This window comes from Phyllobates terribilis, unplaced genomic scaffold (genome assembly GCF_046119375.1).
Source record: "Phyllobates terribilis strain yellow unplaced genomic scaffold, ASM4611937v1 Scaffold_3__8_contigs__length_932513732, whole genome shotgun sequence".
NCBI classification, from domain to species: Eukaryota; Metazoa; Chordata; class Amphibia; order Anura; family Dendrobatidae; genus Phyllobates; species Phyllobates terribilis.
In genome coordinates this window covers 618628451-618654423 of record NW_027362763.1, presented here as the reverse complement: position 1 = coordinate 618654423, position 25973 = coordinate 618628451, and the positions used below count along the sequence as shown (strand labels likewise).

Below are 25973 nucleotides of genomic sequence, written 5' to 3'. Positions count from 1 at the left end.
CCCTTTAAAGCAAACATTATGGTGGTGGTGAAGCCACTGGACACGGGTTTATGAGCATGGCAACAAATTGCCAAATAGGCAAAGCAAAAATAAAAAGTTGTATAAATGTTGCAACATTTCAAGTTCTCCATAGCGTGTCCTTGTCAATTTCTGCAGATATTTAATTTATAAAGATGGCACAAATGGCAGACTGTGTTCATTGTAAGGATTTAGCCCTGAAAACTGTTGATCAACGGATCATGATGTGAAAAGAGCAAATAACTTTTAAATTTAAACTGAAGGCTGAAAAGTATTTACTTCCTTTCATGAATTTGTGGTACCTGACTGCCCACCATCAAATGGGTGGCACTACTTGAACAACCATGCTTATTTACAAGCATCTTCAGACAATAGACTGATTAGCGTGTCCCATGGCTATGATCCCTCCAGCAGTCAGCACAGAACCCAGGCATCAAAGCCCCAATTCATCATTTGCTGTTGTTTTTAGTCACTTTCTTTTTTTTGTTTTGTGGTATAAGTTGCTGTTTTTTTACGCCAAATGCCTCAAAATGTCACATACGATTCATTAATTTGGCGGAAAGTCAAACATTGTCTTTTTTTTGTCTCCAAATAGTTTTGTGACTTTTTGGCACAAAATTTTACACATTTGGCAAAAAAAAACAAAATTTGCACCAAAATACTGGTATGCTTAAAAATACACTAAGGAGGTACTGGAGTTGCGACAAATTTTTAAAAAGTTGGAATTGATGAATCAGGCGAAAATATCTGGAATGGATAAACTCTGTTCACAAAGCAGAAAACAAAAAAAAAATAGGCAAACACATAACACAAACCTAAAAAAGGGATCAAATAGAGTAATGAGTAGGGTGCAAACAAAAAGGCACAAAACTAGACTAAAAATAGACACAAAGGCAATGATAACTCAGGGCCTAAGAGTTTCATTCTCTTGCAGCACCATTGCCTTGACATGAAATGTTATTTGTAGCCATTGCCTACTCTGACTGGTAAATAAAAGTTCTGAACAAAGGACTCCCTCTGATAACTAAATAATTTAACATGTTAAAAGGAATCTGTCATTAGGATCATCCCTCCTAAACAGTTTATATGGGCATGTAGGTCATAGGAATCCGAATATAATGATACCTTGATATCTGCTATACAATATTTTATTCCAGAGTAAATAATAATAAAAAAAATATATTCTCTAGAATAAGATATCAGATCTCAGATATCAAGATATCACTTTATTCAGGTACATATGACCGACAAGGCCACATAGACTGCTTAGGAGGGATGATCCTATTGACACACTCCATTTAAAAAGTATAAATACAACTTGTAAGCACTCATGTGCCTATGATGTTTGCAGAATTTGTAAGAAAATGTATGTTCACATGTTCTCAACATTCAAAACTCAGAAAAACACTAGAACGTGCAGTATGTATGTGTGCTCTAATATATTGTGCTTTTTTATGTAAAAAAATGTCAATATTATTTCTGCTGATTTGTGCCTCCACAGGTTACTCTTCATACAGGCCTAGAGGTGCCAACAATCTTCAGGCAGACCAAGGCAGTCACTAACCTTTAAATTTTGGTGCATCATTTCATGGGCTACTTTTTTTTATAACTGGCTTTTACCACTACAATTGTAACAGTCGATATTTGTTAAAAATGATAAATTGTAAGTCAGCAAAGAGCGGAGTACACAATAATCAAATTTGCAACTAAATAGTGCTAAACTATGTAGCAATTATTTATTTTCTCTAGAAAGACAAAATAGGCATTTCTGTTTAAATGTTCTGTTCTACATGATAATCAGACAAAATCCAAATCTGCGTGTTTATTGAATCATATCCAGGAATTATGAGATATGTATCTTAGAAATATGTGTTCTGTTAAAAAGTCTTCTACCTGCCTCAGGATCACACCGCGTAGTTGCATTTCATTTCAATTTACTTTTTGCATAACCTTCAATTTATTTTTTTTTAATTGTTAACAGGTTGGCTTTACATTGAGTATGATAGTTTTGACATGTTTACTGCTATTATTTTTTCTTTTTTACTTATTTGTACATTATAAGATTTTTGATTCTTAAGTTTATTTAATCCCTTAATGGTCATGTTCTAAATGGTTAATTGTAATTACGCTATGTAAAACAACCGAATTTGTTGGGTAAAACTAATGGTTTGTGTAGTTTGTGATAAATTATGTATTGTATATGTGTATTTAAATGCAGCCTTTGGTGCTAAACTGATTTGAGAGTCCATGTACTATGGTCTCAGTGTGGCCTCATAGACTAATAATGATTCCAGGTCATGAAGGAGCTGTACTGTCTTACAGGCATCGATGGATACAGGGTGATTAACTAGAGTTGTGTAAAGTTGGCTTTAGAGTTTGTTGGCTTTCTCATTCAAACAACTTGAGCTGACCCCACGAACAACAAACCAAAAGGATGTTGGCATGTGCTGAAGTCAGCTGATGGCACAATACATATACGAGTGCCTCCAAACAAGCAGTAGTCATTGCTATACTGGCCTGTCAAAAGTGCACTTGCTTATTTCAACAACTGAGCCTCATCTGCCAGCAAGCTCAAAAACAGCAAATGCTATACCACGAATAATTAATATACTCAACCTGTCCTTTTTTTCCAGCCGAAATCTATTGGTTGTTGTACTCTTTTGTGTTAATTATTGAAATTAATATTTAGTTGATTTTGTATAATTTGCTTCAGTCAGTTTTCATCTAATGTCTATGGGCAATTTAAGTCTTTACATGGTTAATGAAGCCTTTTATAAACAAATTAAAGCAGTGAGTTGGGTTCATTGATGTGAGAGCTCTTAAGTGCTACTATCATAGGGTCTGTAAATATATACAGTATTTTAATATGCTCTTTGACTAAATATGTGGACAGTTTCATGTGCGTTATAAACATTAGCCAATTATTGTGTGACCGAAGGATTAACGCCAAGTTCATTTATTTGTATGTGTTAAGGATTTCAAGATAAAAGCACCAGATTTTCCTGTTTTGTCTTTTACCAAAAATGCTGTCTTCATTTATGTATATTGTTCATCCTGCTCTAAAAAAATAAAAAAAAATGAAAAAAAGAAAACATTAATGACCTACTAATGTTTGATATTCAGAATGAGATTGATGAGGATTAGTTAGATCTTGCCATCTGCTTGTACGTGCTGCTCTATCAGCTCACTCTCTAGATAGCCACGGCTTCCTCACATTGATGATCTCTCTGAACAGGTCCCCATTGATTATACACTGCTCAAAAAAATAAAGGGAACACTCAAATAACACATCCTAGATCTGAATGAATGAAATATTCTCATTGAATACTTTGTTCTGTACAAAGTTGAATGTGCTGCCAACAAAATCACACAAAAACCATCAATGGAAATCAAATTTATTAACCAATGGAGGCCTGGATTTGGAGTCACCCCCAAAATTAAAGTGGAAAAACACACTACAGGCTGATCCAACTTTGATGTAATGTCCTTAAAACAAGTCAAAATGAGTCTCAGTATTGTGTGTGGCCTCCATGTGCCTGTATGACCTCCCTACAACGCCTGGGCATTTGTTGGACACTAAGCTGACAGACATAGCGAACCTTCTTGCCACATCTCGCATTGATGTGCCATCCTGGATGAGCTGCACTACCTGAGCAACTTCTGTGGGTTGTAGAGTCCGTCTCATGCTACCACGAGTGTGAAAGCACAACCAACATTCAAAAGTGACCAAAACATCAGCCAGAAAGCATTGGTACTGAGATGTGGTCTGTGATCCCCACCTGCAGAACCACTCCTTTATTGAGTGTGTCTTGATAATTGCCAATAATTTCCATCTATTGTCTATTCCATTTGCACAACAGCATGTGAAATTGATTGTCAATCAGTGTTGCTTCCTAAGTGGACAGTTTGATTTCACAGAAGTTTGATTTACTTGTTATCAAGTTATATTCTGTTGTTTAAGTGTTCCCTTTATTTTTTTGAGCAGTGTATATTATAATCCTAGAATACCCCTGTATTGTTTTTGTATTTTCTATGGCCTAGAGAGATTTCAGAGCCAGAGCAGTGTAAATTTTAGAATATATATCTGTGTACGGAGACTTGGCTGAAAACTTTCACGTTTTATAATCAAAATAACTTGTTTACAAATCTGCCAATATTTATTAGCTCATTAATTTGCTAAGTTATAAACAGACACCTATGAAAAAATAGAGCACACTGGCCTGCAAGAACACAGAGGTTCAGTGTTGTCATAGCCAGATTTCATAATTTAACCATAAATTGTAAAATGAAATAAGTATTCTGATTGGTTTCTTTGGCCACTTTTGCCTATAAAAGGGGCTGTACAACACTTTTATATTGATGGTCTATTCTTAGGATAGGTCGTCAATATCAGATCGTTGGGGGATGCGACGCCTTGCACCCCTGCCAATCATTTGTTCCTGGTGTCAGCTGGATGTGATCAGTAGCGAGCTGGACAACACAGCTCTGAAAACTGGATAGTAGAAGCAGCAGGCAGACTCCCTTTTTATTTGAATAAGGTTGATGTACAATACCAGACTGTGACCAACAGGGCCGGGACAAGGTACTTTCGTGCCCTAGGCAGAGGAAGCCAATGGTGCACCCCCTTATGAACCCGCCTCATGTAAAAGAATGGTTTGGAGACTAAGGCAACAGGACCCCTAACGCACCCACCTCCCCCTCCGATGGGTCCGGACAAGCTCGGACGACCACTTCCACTAGAATTATTACCCGTTTCACCAAAAAATACCAGCAAAAGAAAAAAAAAAAATGTACTTTGGAGGTGAGGCTCAACAGGGAGTGTGTTTTCATAGTTAGATATGGAATCATTCATTGTTTGCATTCTATTTACACGATACCAGTGAATAATAGTGATATTCATCCCTGGCATATTATATTTTAAAATGTCAAACCCATTCTTGAAATTAGTCATGAAAACTAATTTTACTTAACTAGAATGGGGCAGTTTGGGTTCAATTAAGGTGTGCAGCATTTGACGGATATTCCAATGGAATCTAAACAGACCCCATTATAAATATATACGTATGATGGTTTTTATATCCGTCATGCAACAAATACAGTTTGCAACAAAATTGATGGTGGTTCTGGATCTACAGGTGCATCTCACTAAATTAGAATATCACCAAAAAGTTAATTTATTTCAGTTCTTCAATACAAAAAGTGAAACTCATATTATATAGAGTCATTATAAACATTAACATCTGTTAATGTTGATGATTATGGCTTACAGCCAATGAAAACACAAGTCATTATCTCAGTAAATTAGATTAATTGACAAAAAACACCTGCAAAGGCTTCCTAAGTGTTTAAAAAGGTCCCTTAGACTGTTTCAGTAGGCTCCATAATCATGGGGGAAGACTGCTGACTTGACAGATGTCCCGAAGGCATTCATTGACACACTCCACAAGGTCCCAGAGTTCCAATTTTTATTTGGAAATCAAGGTCCCAGAGTCTGGAGGAAGAGTGGAGAGGCACACGATCCAAGCTGCTTGAGGTTTAGTATGAAGTTTCCACAATCAGTGATGGTTTGGGGAGCCATGTCATCTGCTGGTGTAGGTCCACTGTTTTTTTATCAAGACCAAAATCAGCGCAGCCGTCTACCAGGAAATTTTAAAGCACTTCATGCTTCCCTCTGCCGACAAGCTTTTTGGAGATGGAAATTTCATTCTCCAGCAGGACTTGGCACCTGTCCACACTGCCAAAAGTACCAATACCTGGTTTAAAAACCACAGTATCACTGTGCTTGATTGGCCAGCAAACTCACCTGACCTTAACCCCATAGAGAATCTATGGGGTATTGTCAAGAGGAAGATGAGAAACACCAGACCCAACAATGCAGACAAGCTGAAGGCTGCTATCCAAGCAACCTGGGCTTCCATAACACCTCAGCAGTGCCACAGGCTGATCGCCTCCATGCCACGCCGCATTGATGCAGTAATTGATGCAAAAGGAGCCCCGACCAAGTATTGAGTGCATTTACTGAACAGACATTTCAGTAGGCCAACATTTCTGATTTTAAAAACATTTTTCAAGCTGGTGTTATAAAGTATTCTAATTTACTGAGATAATGACTTTTGTGTCTTCATTGGCTGTAAGCCATAATCATCAACATTAACAGAAATAAACACTTGTAATAGATCACTCTGTTTGTAATGACTGTATATAATATACGAGTTTCACTTTTTGTATTGAAAAACTGAAATAAATTAACTTTTTGATGAGATTCTAATTTAGTGAGATGCACCTGTATTCCTGGATGGATAGTGGTTCTGGTGATGTATTCATGTACTCATGGTGGCTCTGGTCTTGTATTCCTCTACTGATGGTGGTTGTGGTGACATCTTCTGTACATCAGTACATATTCATGCACATCACCAGGGCCATCAACAATGCATAAAAATGACACAAGAATTATCATCAGTAAATTAATATTTCACTAGAAACATGGATAAAAATTAATTAATTCGCGCTAGTATAGTGGAGAAAACTCAAACCAAATAGATTAAAAATGTTTAGTTTAATTCAATATTTCAGTAAAAGATAATAATATTAAAAATGATATAAAATGACATAAAATGATCACTTGTAACTGGCATGGGTAATAGGTGAACCAGTGAGCTCGGAATAAAGAACCTGTAAGAGAATAGGAGGATCAATTTGTTAGGCCCAGCTGGAAGGTGATGGTACTACAATAAATGAATATATATACATATACCTGGTCAAGTGGCAACTAGGGATGGATAATGGATCCATTCAAGGGATCCAGGTGACAGGTATTCAAGTTGTACCAGAACACTGGCGAGCAGGAGATGTCACGAACTGAAAGTCAACAGATCTTTAAGCTGGATACCCTTAAGCCAAGAGGACTAAATAGTGAAATCGAACTATTTGCTTTTAAATGAATGAACAGATGCCTCCTATCACTATGTGGTATATAAAGGCACCCCATAGCTGGATGGGACCATCCCTGAGGAAGGAAGCAAGAGCTCCCGAAACGCGTTGGAACCGGTCCTAAACCCAGCCAAACTTAGCCCAACTCAGCTGCTGTATCGCCCGAATCATGTGTGTCACGTGTCGCCACATCACACAGGTCCTAGCAGGCTCTCATCGAGCAGCGGGCGTACTAATCCGGAAGCACGCGAGTAGCGGCAGTCACCGGCCAGGACTCCGCTCTCGCTCCGGCGGCCAGACACTCATCTCCTCCGCATATGTGAGTACACTCGAAATCTCCACCAAACATTCCTTGGACTTTCCTAGCAACATTAACCTATCACCAGGTACAAACACAAACCGATTGCCTAGCTAAACTAAGCACAGGGTCCTCGGACTCCCTATTGTCACTATCTGAAATATACTCTAATATTTATAGGTTTATGTTAGTCTTAAATCACCAGCTGTAAGAAGGATTCCTTAGGACCATCTTATCCTTATCTTGGACCTTATAAGAACCCTAAGGCGGGACCACCATACACAGGTAGTGTGTGTTCCATTAGTTTGTGCAAGCTATATATATTTATGTATGTATTAAAAACCGTTCCTGTTCCGGAACAAGTACATTGATTAATTTTGCATCTTAAATTTTGCATTTTCATCCACATATAGCTCAACCTCTGCTCAGAATATCTAGGGGCTCTTTGTCCATCGTACCTGGTATCCTAGTTGCCACTGAACCAGGTATATGTATATATATTCATTTTATGTAGTACCATCACCTTCCAGCTGGGCCTAACAAATTGATCCTCCTATTCTCTTACAGGTTCTCCTATTACCCATGCCAGTTACAAGTGATCATTTTATCTAATTTTAGATCATTTTTAATATTATCTTTAAATGAAATATTGAATTAAACTAAACGGTTTTAATCTATTTGGTTTGAGTTTTCTCCACTATACTAGCGCGAATTAATTAATTTTTATCCGTGGTCTACTCCTATTTTTGACAACTAGTGGTAATTGTCTCTAATTCGCAGCTGTTATATTGATTAGCCTACCAGCGCCATTATTGAAATTTTATCTATATATATTTCACTAGAAACACCATCGGTACATGAATACATCACCAGAACCACCATCAGTAGATAAATGCATCACCAGAACCACTATGAGTACATCAATGCATGACTAGAATTTTCATCTGTGCATGAATCACATCATATCACAAGTACATGAATACATCACCAAGCTTAGTACAGCAATCAATTGTAATATCAAGTCAGGCCTACATACATTTGTATCTCATAAACCTTCAACTCCCAGTATGCCCTTAATAATAGTAAGGAGATGCTGGGAGTTGTTATCAGTCATTGTCAGACTGTGGACCATACAGGAAACCACAGTACTTATGAGATGTAATCAGAATCAAGAAGTAAACATTTACCTCCAGGTACCTTATAGGTGACATCTTTTCTGATTGAGTAGTTTCTTTCTTTTCATTTTCATCTTTTCCAGATGCCATGGCGACTTTGCACATCCACAGCTCTACTCTGCAGCACATCCCAACATGGTGGGATCAATATACAGTATAATGTCCTGCACAGCCCCATAAACACTATGGTCACTACAGCCCCCAATATACAGTATGGTCACGCTCTTGTTGTGTCCCCACAGCCCCTCTTGTAATGTCCCTATAGCCAGCCCCCTCCTTTAATGTCCCCACAACCAGCCCCTCTTGTAATAACCCCACAGGCCCTAGCCATAATAGCCTCCTTTCATTAGGAAAATAGCCTAATCCAGGTTCTCTGTCCAGCGCAGCTCCATCTCCTCTTCCATCTGGTGCAGCAGTGGGGGCTGGATGGCGCGACTACATCACTGCATCATAATGTACGACATTCTCTCCATGCTCCGGAGTTCCCGGCAGAGCAGAGAGCTGATTACAGCTCCCCTGCTCCTGTCCTGGGTGGCGCCAAAATCAATTATATTAACGTATTACAGATGAAAATACAATTGAGTGTGGGCAAGAAGCGACATCCAGGGCGCAGTCAGAGAGAGGGTTGAGCAGTGTCAGTGACTGACACTGCCCCCCTGTGTGCCTGTGCCCTGGCCATCACTGTGCTGAATGCCTGCGGCAGCAATGTCAGGGTTTTTTTTCACCTAAATCATCCCTCCTCTAGCTTATCCTGCCTGCCCCTTGTCCCGGCCCTGGTGGCCACTATATAGTTGACAGACCTAATGATTACCAATCCTAAGGATAGGCTATCAATATAAAAGTTCTGAATGGTCTCCCTTTAGGAGACCTTTAAAGTGTAACTGTCAATTAATTTTTATACAATTTTGTTATTGAGCATTCTAATACCTTTTTAAACATGCCCCTATATAAACCCATTGTTCAGCTATGTAAAAGTTGTAAAATGCCATGTGCAACACACCCAGTCACCTGGGCAGTATGTTGGTATGGTGAAGAGACAGTGTGTCCTGTTATGCCCATTCTGCATTGACATCTTGCTGCATGTGAGAAGTCAGTGCTAGTTGTGCTGAACTGGATATTAATCAAGGAAGAATGGTTTGGGCTAACAAAAAGGATACTGCGACTCTTGGTGCCCCAGTATCTCCTAGATGATTGCTGGTAATTGATGCAGGGATGGACATATCATTGGTACAACCTGTGCAGCCGCATAGGGGTCCAAGAGGTAAGGGGGCCCATTTCCAACTCCAAATCAGGTGGAATTGTACATTATGAGCTATTGGACTGCAAAGGGCCCATATACTGTTATTGCACGAGGGCCCTCTTCTGTCTGTGTCCATCAATTATTCATTTTTTAATTTTATACTATTCTAAGCTTTTAGTGTGTGCTTTTTTACCTTCCTTTATATTTAGCATTAATGAAAAACATTAACAGGGGCCCATTTAGAAATATATTAGAAATCCAACACTATGCAAAAATGTATTGGCAGGTTTCCTTTTGGGGACATGTTTTCCTTCAAAATTGTTGTTTTTATCATCTGTTCAATGTACATAATATCTTTTGTATATGAACCAATGACCTCTCTTGGCACTGCTATACAAACAAAAAAAGAAACTGTGAATCATCACAAGCAAAATAGCAATGCCAGAATGCACAGGTCCAACAGCCTAGATTACCCAACCAGAAAGATCCAAACGTGCAAGAAAAGTTGACCAGCATCCATGTACTGTAGATGGAGAAAGTACAAATTAAGTTTTTTATTGGGCCAGTGGCATATCACACCACATAACAGACTAAAGCAGCCTTACATCACATCACAAAAGCTTTTGCATGGTATGACATACCTCTGGTCCAATAAAGAACATCTTTTGCACTTTCTCCATCTACATGGATACTGGTCAACTTTTTTAGTGCTGTGCACACAGAAACTTATTTTGGCTCCATGAAGAATAGATTCTTGTACTTTTTAATCTGTTTCATAGGGGATAGGACTCACTTATGATGCCTACATGGCTTCAAAAGAACTATGGACAAGGGGTTATCTTTGTCAAACATCCCATTAAGAAGGAGTTAAAGAAGAGCTCTGAATATTTGGATTAGACCTATTGCCTAGGGGCAAATTGCAATTTTTCTGTTTCAAAATATTAATAAAGGTTTAATTAATAATGATGATGCTAATAATAATAACTAATATAATCATAATAATTTAGATTAAAATATCAAAATCAAAAGTTGCAGTGTTAATTGTTTAGAAAGTATTTCTTCGTATTTTACCCAATAATGGAAATAAACATATATTAAACAAAATGTTCCTAATCCATTTTCAATTTTAGTAACCCTACTAAAAATTTGTATTCAGCCAATAAGTTGCATTATAATAAGCATATAGGCAAAAGTAATCCAGGCTTAAGATATCGATGACCTACCTTCAGCATAAGTCATCAGTATCGGATTAGTGAGAATTTGACACCCTGCAACCTCACAATTAGCTGGGCTGTGCGGAAACTGTGAACAGAGACGAACAGCACAGCGTTTAGTGTGTCCTCAAGACAGCTAATAGGTATAGTGCGGAATGTTGAACGACCACCAATCTGACATGAATAACCTTCCTAAGATTTGGTCATCAAGCCTGGGAAAACTCCTTTAGCATTGACAAAAATTCTATGTCTACTTGTGTGACAGAACACCTTGATTGCATCAATATAACGTGTCATCATTTTTTTATTTGGCGTAGTATATATTCAGCACTTCTGAGGTGTCCACACACACATCACTTCGACCACTGTGAGACATACATAGATCCTAGGACATTGTAGATCATGCTACCACACCATTCCATTTTATTTATGATATATAATTTGAAAAGGCCTCTCTGTGCAAAGATCCAAACAAAAATGTATTTCTTTTATTTTAATAAAATTGATTTTTTTACAATTGAGAGGCTGCAAAAATAGATGATTGATATTTTTTGTAAGCATGAAAACCCTCTCCCATATAAGTGGGACCCTTCTCCACCAATGCCTTATTAAATATATTAAAGTGAAACTTTCCTTTAGTGTTTGCGAATGTAGAGTTAGTAGAATATTGTGTCAATGTTTTTTAAATACTTCACATAGTACATATTTACCAATCATATTTCCTTGTGCCAAGTCATGGCCAAGTCATGATCTCATGCGATAGAAGAAAATGCCATGTTACTTAAATAGGGACTGTCATAAATTCATTCCCCATGAAATAATAATTATACAGTATTTTTCTTACAACTCTGCACTAAAACATTTCTCTTTTTTTCTCTCTGTGAAAAGTGCAAGTAAATTGACAATTTGGTGTTACCATTTTACTTGTCAATAGGTTGTATCCCAAAACACCACAACACCACTAGTCTGATTGGGTCTTGGCATATATTTCCAGGAAGAGTAATGTTGGGCTCAGCCCGCCGTATTAAAAAATTGAAAATCGGGCAAGTCACAACTGGAAATTGCTTTTGTGACTGGCTTTGTGTGCTTGTCATCATTGCAGACCGAGGCAGGAGCTGCCTTTCATTACATACTTTTTTCTGATCCACAAAATGAACCAAACTAGTGCATGCTGTGATTTTTTTCCATGCAGACCATCGGACCAGGTGGAAAATCCTCCATGTACATTTGGGTACAATGGGTCCATGTGCTCCAGACGGCACACGGATCGATTATACCCTCATCTGAACAAAACCCAACCAGAACATTTATGAATTCTATGAAAAGATTCACCAGAATAGATATTTTATGGAGAATGCAAATATTAACCAAAACAGACCCGTCATAAAGACACTTGTTAGGATTCTCAAAGATGGTAGGGATCACATAGTAGAGGCACCTGCATGTCCCAGTGCTGCTTTTATTTTATAAGTGATAATGACGCATGGAAGATGGTCATAATGGTTGGCAAGATATAAAAAGGATATGTTATTCATATGTTAATGTAGTCAGCTTTCAAAGACAATGTTTTTCTCTTTAAGGTGCTCATTTTTTCCCCTCATACTGCCTGGTGTAAAACCACAAAACATATATCCAGTCCTGTACCTGTTATTTTCTTAAATAAAATCTGTTGTATTAATAACCTAAATCATAATGTTTCACAGCAGCTAGATTACTGTAGTTTGAGCAGAAAGAATTATTTAGCATAAACTTTGTGTTTTATCATTTCACAAAACAAACTGCATATAATTTTAAAGGGTTTGTTCCTATCTTCTGAAGGATAATAATCTCTAAGAAAAAACTTTATGAAAAGCCAAAAGTATGAAGAGAAAATAGAATATTTTATTGATACATTTTAAAAAACATAATAAAAGGTACATATAAAATTGTGAGATAAAATACACAAAGGCACAAGGTATACCCGGATGAGGGAGCAGTAAGTATCTATATAATTTAGCCGATAGTGAAAAAATGTCAATGGCGCTCGTATATACAAAAAAATAATCAAACTGTTGTCAATAGAAATAACCATGATACAAGATATAACATAGTGCCATTCATATATAGTGAACATAAGCATAAGTGTATCCTGCATTACCTCACTTGTGGTATCCAGGGTACCACACACTCGACACACTTTTCACATTGAAATGCTTCGTCCATGGGTGATTAGGTGCTGGCCAGGTTAAAGGTGTAGTTTACCAATCAAATAGAAGGTAAAACATGTCTTGTAATGTCCATTAATCGCACGATACAGATGCCGCCCCCCTTTACTCCGTTGTTAAGGTACCCATCACGTGATCCACAAGGCATTCCGTCACTTCCCATCCATGAGATCGCGTGTATGTAATCTGGGAACTCTCAGTTATCATAGCGCTCAATAGGTGGGTCCACCTCGAGACCACGTCATATCCTGGAGACCAGCCGGCACCACAGGAGGTATGGTGTTACATCACTTCCTGGTTACAGATGCGCTGATCATGAGTCGTTGGTAGGTTAGCCGTTGTTAGGGTACCTGTCACGTGATCAACAGTCATGTATGCTAAACGTTACGTTACTTCCTAGTTACGGGCACTCTAATCATACATTGTTTACTTCTAGTAGTTATATCGTCACCACGCAGTCCATGCTTATTGATGCAAGGATAGCATCACCTCACCCATTAGTTTTTCCCTACTAACAACTGGTGCTCACTATCGATAAGTATGCCATCCATAAACTCATACCCTAATAGTAATGGTAATGTTTTCGAGCCGAATTATAATCAAAAGGAGGGCAAAATACCCATAAATGGCCCCATAATGGTTGCAAATAATATGAATGTATAAACGCATTAATGTATCCCTTTAATACCCGCAGGCCACCCTTAGATCTCATTGAGAAAGAATATCTTAAAGCTATATAAACATAGACTTATCTTATAACTAGTGAATCAAGAAAGTAAATAAGCTAAATTCATCAGAGAAGATAAAAAATAGAATTAGACTTACCCGTAATTCGGTTTCTAAGACCCTCCACGACAGCACACCTGGGGTAGGCCTCCCCATCCTAATTAAGGACAGGAAAACAAGAGGTTAAATAGACCCTCCCCGATACCATCCCCAGTGTTTTCAAAGGACCATACAGTATGAATGCTCTAAATATTTTATTAACACTAAGGGTTTTTCCATCAACAAGGAAAGGGCAGGAATTACCAATGCGGTCGTGGAGAGTCTTAGAATTAGACTTACCAGTAATTCGGTTTCTATTTTCTCCAATCCATGACAGCACACATGGAGTAATACCAAAGAATGAATCTTAGGGAGGGGCAACAGCTGGAAGGACTTTCCTTCCAAATGCTAAGTCTGTATTTGACATTACATCTAATCTATAATGTTTAGCAAATGTGCTCGATGGATGCACTAGCATTTTCAGCCCAAGAGACAGACATAGCTCTAGTGGAATGAGCTTTCAAGGATTCCAGAGGAGGCAAATCTTGAACTATGTATGTTTCACAAATTGCTTTTTTAATCCAATTCGCTAGTGTATTTTTTGCAATTTTCTTCCCTATGTCGGGGCCTCCATATTGAACAAATAAGTTCTGATCCTTCCTCCAAGTTTCAGTCTGACTCAAGTAGTCCTTCTTACGTCCAATGCGTGGAATTCTTCCTTGCTATTTGATGGATTTTGGCAAAAGGATTGGAGAATTATGAGCTAAGATATATGAAAATCAGACGACACCTTGGGAAGAAAAGAAGGTTCCAACTGGAGGATGATCCTGTCCTCCAAAATACGACAATAAGGTTCTCTGATGGACAGGGCTTGGATTTCACCGACTCTCCTGGATGTAGTCAGAGCTATAAGCACTGCTGCTTTCCAAGACAATTTGTCCATGTGTGCCTCAGCTATTGGCTCGAAAGGATGCATAGCTAGGCCTCTAAGAACTATATTGAGATCCCAAGGTGGAATTATTTTAGCTCTTGTTGGATTTATCCAAGAAGCAGCTGTCATGAATCTCCTAATTATTATTATTATTATTATTAATTATTATAGCGCCATTAATTCCATGGCGCGTTACATGTGATAGGGATATACATAACAAAAGCATTTACATAATCTTAACAAAACGAGTAAGCGACTGGTACAGGAGGAGCGAGGACCCTGCCCGCGAGGGCTCACATTCTAGAAGGGATGGGTGAGGATGCATTAGGTGAGGGTAGAGCTGGTCGTGCAGCGATGGTTACTGCAGGTTGTAGGCTTGTCGGAAGAGGTAGGTCTTCAGGTTTCTTTTGAAGGTTTCCACGGTCGGCGAGAGTCTGATGTGTTGGGGTAGAGAGTTCCAGAGTAGGGGGGATGCACGGGAGAAATCTTGTATACGATTGTGGGAGGAGGAGATAAGAGGGGAGTAGAGGAGGAGATCTTGTGAGGATCGGAGGTTGCGTGCAGGTAAGTACCGGGAGACTAGGTCACAGATGTATGAGGGAGACAGGTTGTGGATGGCTTTGTATGCCATGGTTAGAGTTTTGAACTGAATTCTCTGGGCAATGGGGAGCCAGTGAAGAGATTGACAGAGAGGAGAGGCCGGGGAATAGCGGGGGGACAGGTGGATTAGTCGAGCAGCAGAGTTTAGGATAGATTGGAGAGGCGCAAGAGTGTTGGAAGGGAGGCCATGGAGCAGGAAGTTGCAGTAGTCGAGGCGGGATATGATGAGGGCATGCACTAGTGTTTTTGCAGAGTCTTTGCTGAGGAATGCACGGATCCGGGAGATATTTTTGAGTTGGAGTCGGCAGGAAGTGGAAAGGGCTTGGATATGTGGCTTGAAGGAGAGATCAGAGTCCAGGGTTACTCCAAGGCAGCGAGCTTGTGGGACTGGGGAGAGTGAACAGCCATTGACGTTGATGGCTAGGTCAGATGGGGGATGTGAATGAGAGGGTGGAAAGATGATGAACTCTGTTTTATCCATGTTGAGTTTTAGAAATCTGTCAGAGAAGAAGGATGAGATGGCGGTCAGACATTGTGGGATTTTGGTTAGTAGGGGGGAGATATCGGGTCCAGAGAGGTAGATCTGTGTGTCGTCAGCATAGAGGTGATACTGAAAACCGTGAGACTCTATGAGCTGTCCCAGGCCAAAGGTGTAGATGGAGAAGAGCAGAGGTCCTTGAACTGAACCTTGGGGGGACACCGACAGATAGGGGGCGAGATGAGGAGGTGGTGCGTGAGTGGGAGATGCTGAATGTCCTGTCTGTTAAGTATGAGGAGATCCAAGATAGAGCCAAGTCTGTGATGCCGAGAGATGAGAGAGTCTGCAGTAAGAGGGAATGGTCCACTGTGTCAAAGGCAGATGACAGGTCCAGAAGGAGGAGGATGGAGTAGTGTCGCTTGGATTTGGCATTTAGTAGGTCGTTGGTGACTTTGGTCAGGGCAGTTTCAGTCGAGTGATGCGGTCGGAAGCCAGATTGCAGGCGGTCGAAGAGGGAGCAGGAGGAGAGGTGGGAGGACAGTTCAAGGTGGACATGTTGTTCTAGTAGTTTTGAGGCAAAGGGGAGGAGTGATATGGGGCGGTAGCTAGTCAGAGAGGAAGGGTCAAGGGAGGGCTTTTTGAGGATGATCCATCTGTTCTGGGCCAAATTAGTATCAAAATAGGAGCTTAAAGCCGAGACTTGGACCTTAAGTGTGCTTGGTCTCAATCCTTTAGACATAAGTCTATAAAAACCCGGCACTCTAAGACTTTTGTTAAATTTTCTTGATTTTTAATGAAGTTAAATACAATGTACAGACGTTTCGGTCACTCAGGACCTTCATCAGTGTACGGTCATGGGAGGGTCAGGGAAGGAGGGGCAGGAGGCATGAGGTGGATGTCCCATGAAAGAAAGAAAAAAGAACATACCAGTATGTGTGTAAGATTTTCATATGGTGGACAAAGGCCACCTAGGAGGCTTGTGTGGAAACATATGCTGTATGACGTTCTGGGAACGCGGTATCCACAGCTTCTTCCTGTGGTGTGCGCTCCCAGAACATCATACAGCACATGTTTCATTAAAAATCAAGAAAATTTAACAAAAGTCTTAGAGTGCCGGGTTTTTATAGACTTATTACTGGCTTGTTAACTTACCCGGGCACCAACCACTATCAGGAACGTGAGATAAATTTTTTGAAAAACTATCAATCCTTTAGACAGACCGTTCTGCAGGAAGTCCAAGATTCTGGCGTTGTCCGGCCGAAAGGGCGAGGTTCATACCATAGTTTGAAAGCTTTCCAGATTTTTTCATAGATGGAATTCATGACCTGTTTTCTGCTTTTCTGCATTGTATGGATCACCTCCACTGAGAAGCCTCTGGCTCTTAAGAGGGCGGTCTCAGAAGCCAAGCCACTAAAGACAAATCTTGAGGGGCCGGATGGTAGATTGGGCCCTGATGCAGCAGATCGTGGACTTGAGGAAGCATCAACGGATCTTACATTTTTAGACTGTTCAATGTTCCGAACCATGCTCTTTTTCGCCACATTGGAGCTATTAGAATAGTCTTGACTCTTTCGGACCTGATTTTTTGTAAGGTCCTTGGTAGCAATGCAATCGGGGGAAAAGCATATGTGAGTCAGACTTCCCAAGGGTGAGTGAATGCATCTATCCCTGTTGCTGAAACCTCAGGGTCCAGGGAGAAAAAAGCTCTTACTTTCGCGTTTTTCCGGTTCGCAAACAAATCCACCTCTGGATATCCCCACTTTTGTACAATTATATGAAATATCTTTGAGTTCAGACTCCACTCCCCTGGATGAATGTCTTTCCTGCTCAATAGATCTGCCTGATAGTTGTCGGAGCCCCTCCGCGGTGCTGAGCCGACAAGGATAGTAGATGATTCTCCACCCAGAGGAAGATACTTTGAGATCATATGCAATTTTCAGTTGCCTTGTCTCAAGTGGGCTACGGTTGTCATATTGTCCGAGTAGACCCTGACATGTGACCCCTGAAGTAGAGAATTGGCTGCCCATAGGGTTTCTTCCACCGCTTTCAACTCTCTTAGGTTCGAGGATTGTTCTGCAATTTCTTGTGACCAGACTTCTTGAAAGGCCACATGGGAGATTACTGCTCCCCATCCCTTTTTGCTTGCGTCTGTTTTGACCGATAACAAGGGAAGTTGAATCCATGTCGAACCTTTTTCCAGATTTTCTGGACAGAGCCACCACCTTAAAGATGCTTTCACCTTCTCTGGCAGATAAATCCTGCTGGTGAAGGAACTTGGAGATCTGTCCCAACGGGAAAGCATGCAGTTTTGAAGGACCCTTGAATGCGCTTGAGCCCAAAGTACAGCTTGAATAGATGAAGTCATGGTCCCGAGGACGGACATGGAGAATTTTATTAAGACTCTGCTCTGGTTCTTCAGTGCATAAACTTTCGATCTTAACTGAATTTGTTTCTGTTTTGGCAAAAAAGAAGCTTGCTGCTAAGAGTCCAGGAGAATTTCCAAGAAGGTCTTCCTGGTGGAGGGAATCAGATCTGACTTCTCGTAATTTATCAGCCATCCCAATGATTCCAGAATCTGGAGGGTCATCTGAAGGTCTTGTTCCAAACTTGGAACTGAGGGAGCCATCACTAAAAAAGCGTCTAAATAGGGGACGATGCTGATATTCCGCCTTCTTAGACAAGCTATCACGTCTGCCATGATCTTTGTAAATAAACTGGGTGCCGATGAAATTCCGGAGGGGAGTACATTGAACTGAAAATGGAGTACCCTTTGATTCTCACTTACGGCACATCTGAGGAATTTCCTGTAGGCTGGGTGAATTGGTACATGGTAGTATGCCTCTTGCAGGTCTATTGTTGCCATGACAAATCCTTCCCCAATCAGCGGGATCGTGGACCTTATAGACTCCATCTTGAACCTTCTGTATTTCACATATTGGTTGAGATGTTTTAGATTGAGGATTATCCTGTAGGAACCTGAAACCTTTTTCAACAGAAATACTCGAGAATAATGACCTTCTCCTCATTCCATGCGAGTCACTGGTGATATAACTGTTGAGTTTTGAAGATTCTGAAGACCTGTCATTAGGATCTTTTGTAACCTTGCAGATGGCAAGGACGTTACTTCTACCCTTCTTGGAGGGTAACTACCCTATTTCGACTCCTACCGCCACCATGTCCAGGATCTTCCTGTTCGTAGATATTAGCTGCCATTGTGGAAGGAAGCTTGCAATCCTGCCTCCTACCTTCTTGGCGTCATTGTCTGTCCTGCCTTCAACTTTGAAAGATATTCTTCCCTCTTCCCCCTTTTGGGTTTTACCCTTGCCTCTATACTGAAATGTTTGTTGCTGTTGCTGCTGAGGGGGGAGAAATGGTCTCTTCCTGAAGTTCCTTGAAATCTTCGGCTCTGGCAGACACTTCTTCTTGTCAGATGCTTTCTCCAACAGCTCGTCCAAGACTGCTCCAAACATATACTCTCCTTTAAATGGGATGGAACAAAACTTAGACTTTGATGCGTTGTCCCCACTCCACATCTTCAACCATAGAGCTCTTCTAGTGGAATTAGATTAGATAGGCTGCCGATTTTGCCGCAATCTTGACAGACTCTGCTGAGGCATCAGCTAGGAATCCAGTGTTTTTTTGTAGCAAAGGAAAAGATGCAAGGAGGTCCTCCCGAGGAGTACCCTTCCAGAGATATTCCTCTAATTGGAACGTGTGTCACAAGTCAAAGCGATATTCGTCTTCAGTGAAGCCGCCGATGTTTCCCATGTCTTCCTCAGCAGACTGTCCATCCTCCTATCCATAGGATCCTTCAGCTGGGACGAGTCTTCAAAGGGAAGGGTTGTTTTCTTTGCTACCCTTGCCACTTAAACATCCACTTTCGGAATTTCCGTCCATAGTTTAGCCATATTTTCATCCAGAGGGAATCTATCCTTCATTTCTCCCTAACACTAAGCCTTTTTTCAGGTGACTCCCATTCATCCATTATCAGACTCCGAATGTTGTCATGCACCAGGAACACTACCTTCTTGGATTTCAGACCCCCAAACATCTCGTCCTGAACTGTATGGGTCGTCTTCTCCTCTTCCACCTGCATAGTGTCTCTCACCTGCAACAACAATTCTTCCATATTTTCGGCAGAAAAGTAATACTTCTTATCCTCCTCATGTTCTTCACTTAGAACACCTTCCTCAGGTTCCTCCATGGATCCCAATTCTTATGAATCAGAGGTATCCCTAACCGTATACTTTCTCCTTTTCGGTGGAGATGGACCCTCAGCTCTGGCTTGCGAAAATGACTGCTAGAAGGAGGCTGGGGAGGATTGTATTTCCTGCTGAACCATTCCCCTGACTTCTTCCATAAGGGAAGGTTGTTCCTCCTTCACAATGCATTTCTGGCATAGGGGTTTCTTATGCCCTGAAGCAAGCTTTTTTCTACAAATGGCACATTTGCGAATTGTAGCATTTTTTTCCCACTCTCTGTGCAGGATCCTTGTCTCCCTAAAATTAGAAAGGGGAGATTTTAAAATACAATTTGGGATCCTGCTCAAAAGAGACTGGGGAACAACCTTGCCCCTGAGTACTTGCTCGGGCCGGGTTAGCGCTGGGCTCTGCAAACGTAGGCTTTGAGATAACACCCTCCATAGCAGTAGAATATTCTGTCCTACCTTGCCAGATTGTCAGATTTTTAAAATGTATCAATAAAATATTCTATTTTATCTTTATACTTTTGGCCTTTCGTAAAGTTTTTTCTTGGAGAATATTGTACCATATACTTTATGGCCTTATATTCTGGATAGAATTGGTGTACCTGTCTTCTGAAGGAGCCAATCCCAGCTTCCTGATTGCTGGGTGGGCAGGTGCTCATGCTTGAGTCAGGTCAGGCCAACTGCATAGTCACGCTGCAGGCCTGACCTGTGTGCATCATCAGAAGAGCAGTGAGACTGAAGCTGGCTGGGATCTAGGCCAGCTTCAGTGTAATGGTCACCATGAAGGAGCTTGTAAGTTCTCGTGTTTGGCCACCGCTGAAAGACCATGGCAACGAGAAATGAACAATAAAATGAAAAAGTCAGATATCACGAGAATGGAAAGGAATTTTAATTAAAACTCTTAAGCAAAATTGCTTATTTTTACAAGAAAAATCCAACAATTTCTATCTAAAGAGTTGAGAATAGTGATTTATTAAACCCCTTTACTAGTGAGACTGATATACTTACTATGAAAATCTGTCTGAATGTATTTATATTCCGTTTTAAAAGTTTCTCCCAGAGCTTCCAAATTCTGAGTATTGATGAGCTAAGCACAATCTCTGCCCCACCAGTCTAATTAGGAGGCTTTATAATATAAAAAGAGGCTGTCACTACTCCAGAAAACAGGATAAACACATTGGCCGTTATTCACAAGTGTGGTGCACAATATTTGAGAGAGTTCAAATATAACATATCAAAAAGTAGATGATTGGCACTCATCATGTAGTATAATAAAGTTGTTTATATTCTTTTCATGGTAGATAGGTGTACAAACAGAAAAATACCCAGCAGGTCAACAGGTTTTATTATATTACGTTGTGAGTGCCAATCTACTTTTTGACATGTTATAATTGGGACGCTGCACTTAGGGTTCCTTCTCCTCTACTTCTTCTTTTGAAAGTGGATCTTTCTTTAGATTTCACAACACAAAGCTTCAGCTTGTCAGTCAAGGTAAGTAGGAGGAGGTTGAGGTTAGCCCATTAATAGACTTGGACTTATGAGCTTTTTCAATCTCCTTCCAGAATTGTAAAATGCTCATTTGAATATGAAAAGGAAAACTTTCAAAAATTATGTATAACTTATTTATGTGGATTTTCACAGTAAGTATAGAAGAGTCATCAGGTACTCATCTCTTTAATAATGTATTCAGCTTGTATTGTGAAATTTGGTGACAAATCTTCAGCAAATTTCTAGGAGAACAGTTCTTGATCGTTGATCGATTGTCTCTAAACCAAATGATACATATCATAATATAGTTAGTATCTTGATTGTAGAGAATAGATGGAGTGTTAATGGAGCTACATATGGCTGTTGCTTGAGTGATTTTGAGATTAAATATTACAGTCAAGGTGTCATGACAAACAGCATATTTTGCTATACCTTTTAATTTACTATATTAGTTGGTCTTAGACTTCGCTTTATTTGTGTTGTTTATGCTTTGCTTCCTTACTTACTTCCTTCCTGCTTGCATTACTTAAAGAGCTGTTTACTTTTAGATTTACTCTCATAAAAATGAAATCCAATAATGTCTTTTCTAATTTTGTACTGCTTCATCAATGTTTGTATGCCATTATTTGGGGAGCTCTCAGTTGTCTCCCAACTCCCTATCTCACTTTGTGGGAATGTGATCTATGTTGCAGAAATGTGGTTTTACAGATTTTGAATAAAATTCTTAAAATACTGCCAACAATCAAGTCTCAATTTATTTTCTTATGATTTCTGTTAGTTCTGGGTTTCTAATGTATGAAATGATGAGAAAAAATATTGCAGTTAAGAAAGGTTCATGTTCAAAGGTTAGAGATTCAGTTTGTATTGCATTAAAGCTACCCTTCTTTTACATTACATTTTAAGGCAATCTGTTACCAGGTTTTTGACACTTAATCTGAGTGCTGAGTTTTATCCTCAAGAGGATATCACTAGAGGACTAGTAAACCTGCTGCCATGTAGTCCTCCATGAGCTCAGTATATCCCTCCCCCACCACCACAGATTGGCATCTTTCTGCCTATACACCATGTACACTGAAAGTCGTCAATTAGCAGTAGGGTCATACAGAGCTCAGCATTCAGAGAACTGGTAGATCTGCAGCAGATAAAGCTGTGATTTTATCAAATCTTCAATTCACAGCCCAGTAAGTGATATATCGCTGTAATTAGGGTCTCTGCTCTCAGATGGGGTGGAAAAAAACTTTTTAAACGAGTTGTCAGCTAGTTTACAGAAGGTAGGGTTACATCTATAATATAACCGGAGATGCATCCCTCTGTCTGAAGCCTCTATAGGCTGCATAAGCGCGATACGCCTGCGCAGTCTGGCTCCAGACAGAAGAACGCAGGTAACAGGTAAGAGGAGTGTATGGCGCCGGAGATCGCGGTATGCATAGGCACTGAACGCATACCGCAATCTCCAGCGCCATGCTTACATACTTACCTGACCAGGAGGAGCGTTGCCGCGGCACCTCTCTTCTCGCTGAGTCGGGGCAGGAGTGAATCGGCACATGTGCATAGAGCTATCCGGCGCCGTTTTACTGAAGACACATTTGCAGTGCGTCTTCAGCAAAATGACGCCAGAGATCGTGATATGGGCATGCGTGTACTCGGCGCTGTACTCTTCCCCCAGCCTCCGGCAAAACAGGACACAGCAGCGCTGGAGCACAGGGAAGAAAGGTGAGTATAAGTGTTTATTTTTTTGTATGTGAGCAGCGTGATAGGGATGAGGGGTGCCATACATTCCAGGATTGGGGGTGAGGGGACCATGCATACATACCAGGATTGGTGGACGAGTGGGTACCATGCATACCAGGATTGGTGGATGAGGGGGTACCATGCATACCAGGATTGGGGGATGAGGGGGTACCATGCATACCAGGATTGGTTGATGAGGGGGTACCATGCATACCAGGATTGGTTGATGAGGGGGTACCATGCATACCAGGATTGGGGGGTGAGGGGGCCATGCATACCAGGATTGGGGGTTGAGGGAGGACCATGCATACCAGGATTCGGGGGTGAGGGGACCATGCATACCAGGATTGGGGGATGAGGGAGTACCATGCATACCAGGATTGGGGGGTGAAGGGACCATGCATACCAGGATTGGGGAGTGAGGGGGGACCATGCATACCAGAATTGGGGAGTGAGGGGGGACCATGCATACCAGAATTGGGGAGTGAGGGGGCACCATGCATACCAGGATTGGGGGGTGAGGGGACCATGCATACCAGGATTGGGGGGTGAGGGGACCATGCATACCAGGATTGGGATGGGATAGGGGCGGAACCATGCATACCAGGATTGGGGGGTGAGGGTACCATGCATATCAGGATGAGGGATGGGCTACCATGCATATCAGGATGAGGGATGGGCTACCATGCATATCAGGATGAGGGATGGGCTGCCATGCATACCAGGATAGGGATGAGGGGTACCAAGCATACCAGGATGAGGGGTACCATACATACCAGGATAGGGATGAGGGATGGGGTACCATACATACCAGGATAGGGATGAGGGATGGGGTACCATACATACCAGGATAGGGATGAGGGATGGGGTACCATACATACCAGGATAGGGATGAGGGATGGGGTACCATACATACCAGGATGGGGGTGAGGGGCCCATGCATACCAGGATAGGGCTGAGGGGCACCATGCATGCCAGGATTGGGGGTGAGGGGTGCCATGCATACCATGATTGGGGGGTGAGGGGTGCCATGCATACCAGGATTGGGGGTGAGGGGTGCCATGCATACCAGGATTAGGGGGTGAGGGGTGCCATGCATACCAGGATTGGGGGTGAGGGGTGCCATGCATACCAGGCTAGGGGTGAGGGGTGCCATGCATACCAGGCTAGGGGTGAGGGGTGCCATGCATACCAGGCTAGGGGTGAGGGGTGCCATGCATACCAGGCTAGGGGTGAGGGGTGCCATGCATACCAGGCTAGGGGTGAGGGGTGCCATGCATACCAGGCTAGGGGTGAGGGATGGGGTACCATACATACCAGGATAGGGATGAGGGATGGGGTACCATACATACCAGGATAGGGATGAGGGATGGGGTACCATGCATACCAGGATGGGGGTGAGGGGCCCATGCATACCAGGATAGGGCTGAGGGGCACCATGCATGCCAGGATTGGGGGTGAGGGGTGCCATGCATACCATGATTGGGGGGTGAGGGGTGCCATGCATACCAGGATTGGGGGTGAGGGGTGCCATGCATACCAGGGTTGGGGGTGAGGGGTGCCATGCATACCAGGATTGGGGGTGAGGGGTGCCATGCATACCAGGCTAGGGGTGAGGGGTGCCATGCATACCAGGCTAGGGGTGAGGGGTGCCATGCATACCAGGCTAGGGGTGAGGGGTGCCATGCATACCAGGCTAGGGGTGAGGGGTGCCATGCATACCAGGCTAGGGGTGAGGGATGGGGTACCATACATACCAGGCTAGGGATGAGGGATGGGGTACCATATATACCAGGATAGGGATGAGGGATGGGGTACCATGCATACCAGGATGGGGGTGAGGGGCCCATGCATACCAGGATAGGGCTGAGGGGCGCCATGCATGCCAGGATTGGGGGTGAGGGGTGCCATGCATACCATGATTGGGGGGTGAGGGGTGCCATGCATACCAGGATTGGGGGTGAGGGGTGCCATGCATACCAGGATTGGGGGTGAGGGGTGCCATGTATACCAGGCTAGGGGTGAGGGGTGCCATGCATACCAGGCTAGGGGTGAGGGGTGCCATGCATACCAGGCTAGGGGTGAGGGGTGCCATGCATACCAGGCTAGGGGTGATGGGTGCCATGCATACCAGGATAGGGGTGAGGGGTGCCATGCATACCAGGATAGGGATGAGGGGTGCCATGCATACCAGGATAGGATGGGGGCAGCACATAACAGGATGGGGGAACAGGATTGGGGAGCACAAATACCAGGATGGGGGCAGCACAAATACCAGCATGGGAGACCATATACCAATAAAAATGCTCGCCACCCGGGTGTAGAACGGGTTCAATAGCTAGTAGAATATAAAGAAACAAGCTATACTAACCACCTGAATTCATACTCCACTCAAGCGCTGCTGTTCCTCTCTGAATACAATTCACCTGACCCTGCAGCCAATTGGTAGCTTCAACTTTGAGGTCACTAGTGGTCAGTACATGTTCAAATCTGGTCCTGAGCAGACAAATGGTGCTGAAGCAAGGGCATATTTTGGTGGTAATTATATATAGCAAAACACTAAGAGAAAACAGAAAATCGGCACCTTTGTACGGGGCAGAAAATTGCAAAGAGACGTGTGACACCTCTCCCTTATCCAGAAAAAGTAGTCAATGACATCATGTAAACAAATAAAAAAAAAAAAGAGGATAGCAC

General features: G+C 41.8%; 1 protein-coding gene across 2 annotated transcripts in view; it reads left to right on the top strand.

Moving 5' to 3' along the window:
- Positions 1–2759, top strand: part of TRIM67 (tripartite motif containing 67) — a 508762-nt gene extending 506003 nt beyond the window's left edge. For both annotated transcript variants that reach the window (XM_073671505.1, XM_073671504.1), the window contains exon 10: positions 1520–2759. In XM_073671505.1, coding sequence (XP_073527606.1) covers positions 1520–1588 — 69 coding nt within the window. In that variant the 3' untranslated portion in view covers positions 1589–2759. The remainder of the gene's footprint in view (positions 1–1519) is intronic.
- Positions 2760–25973: the final 23214 nt, after the last annotated feature.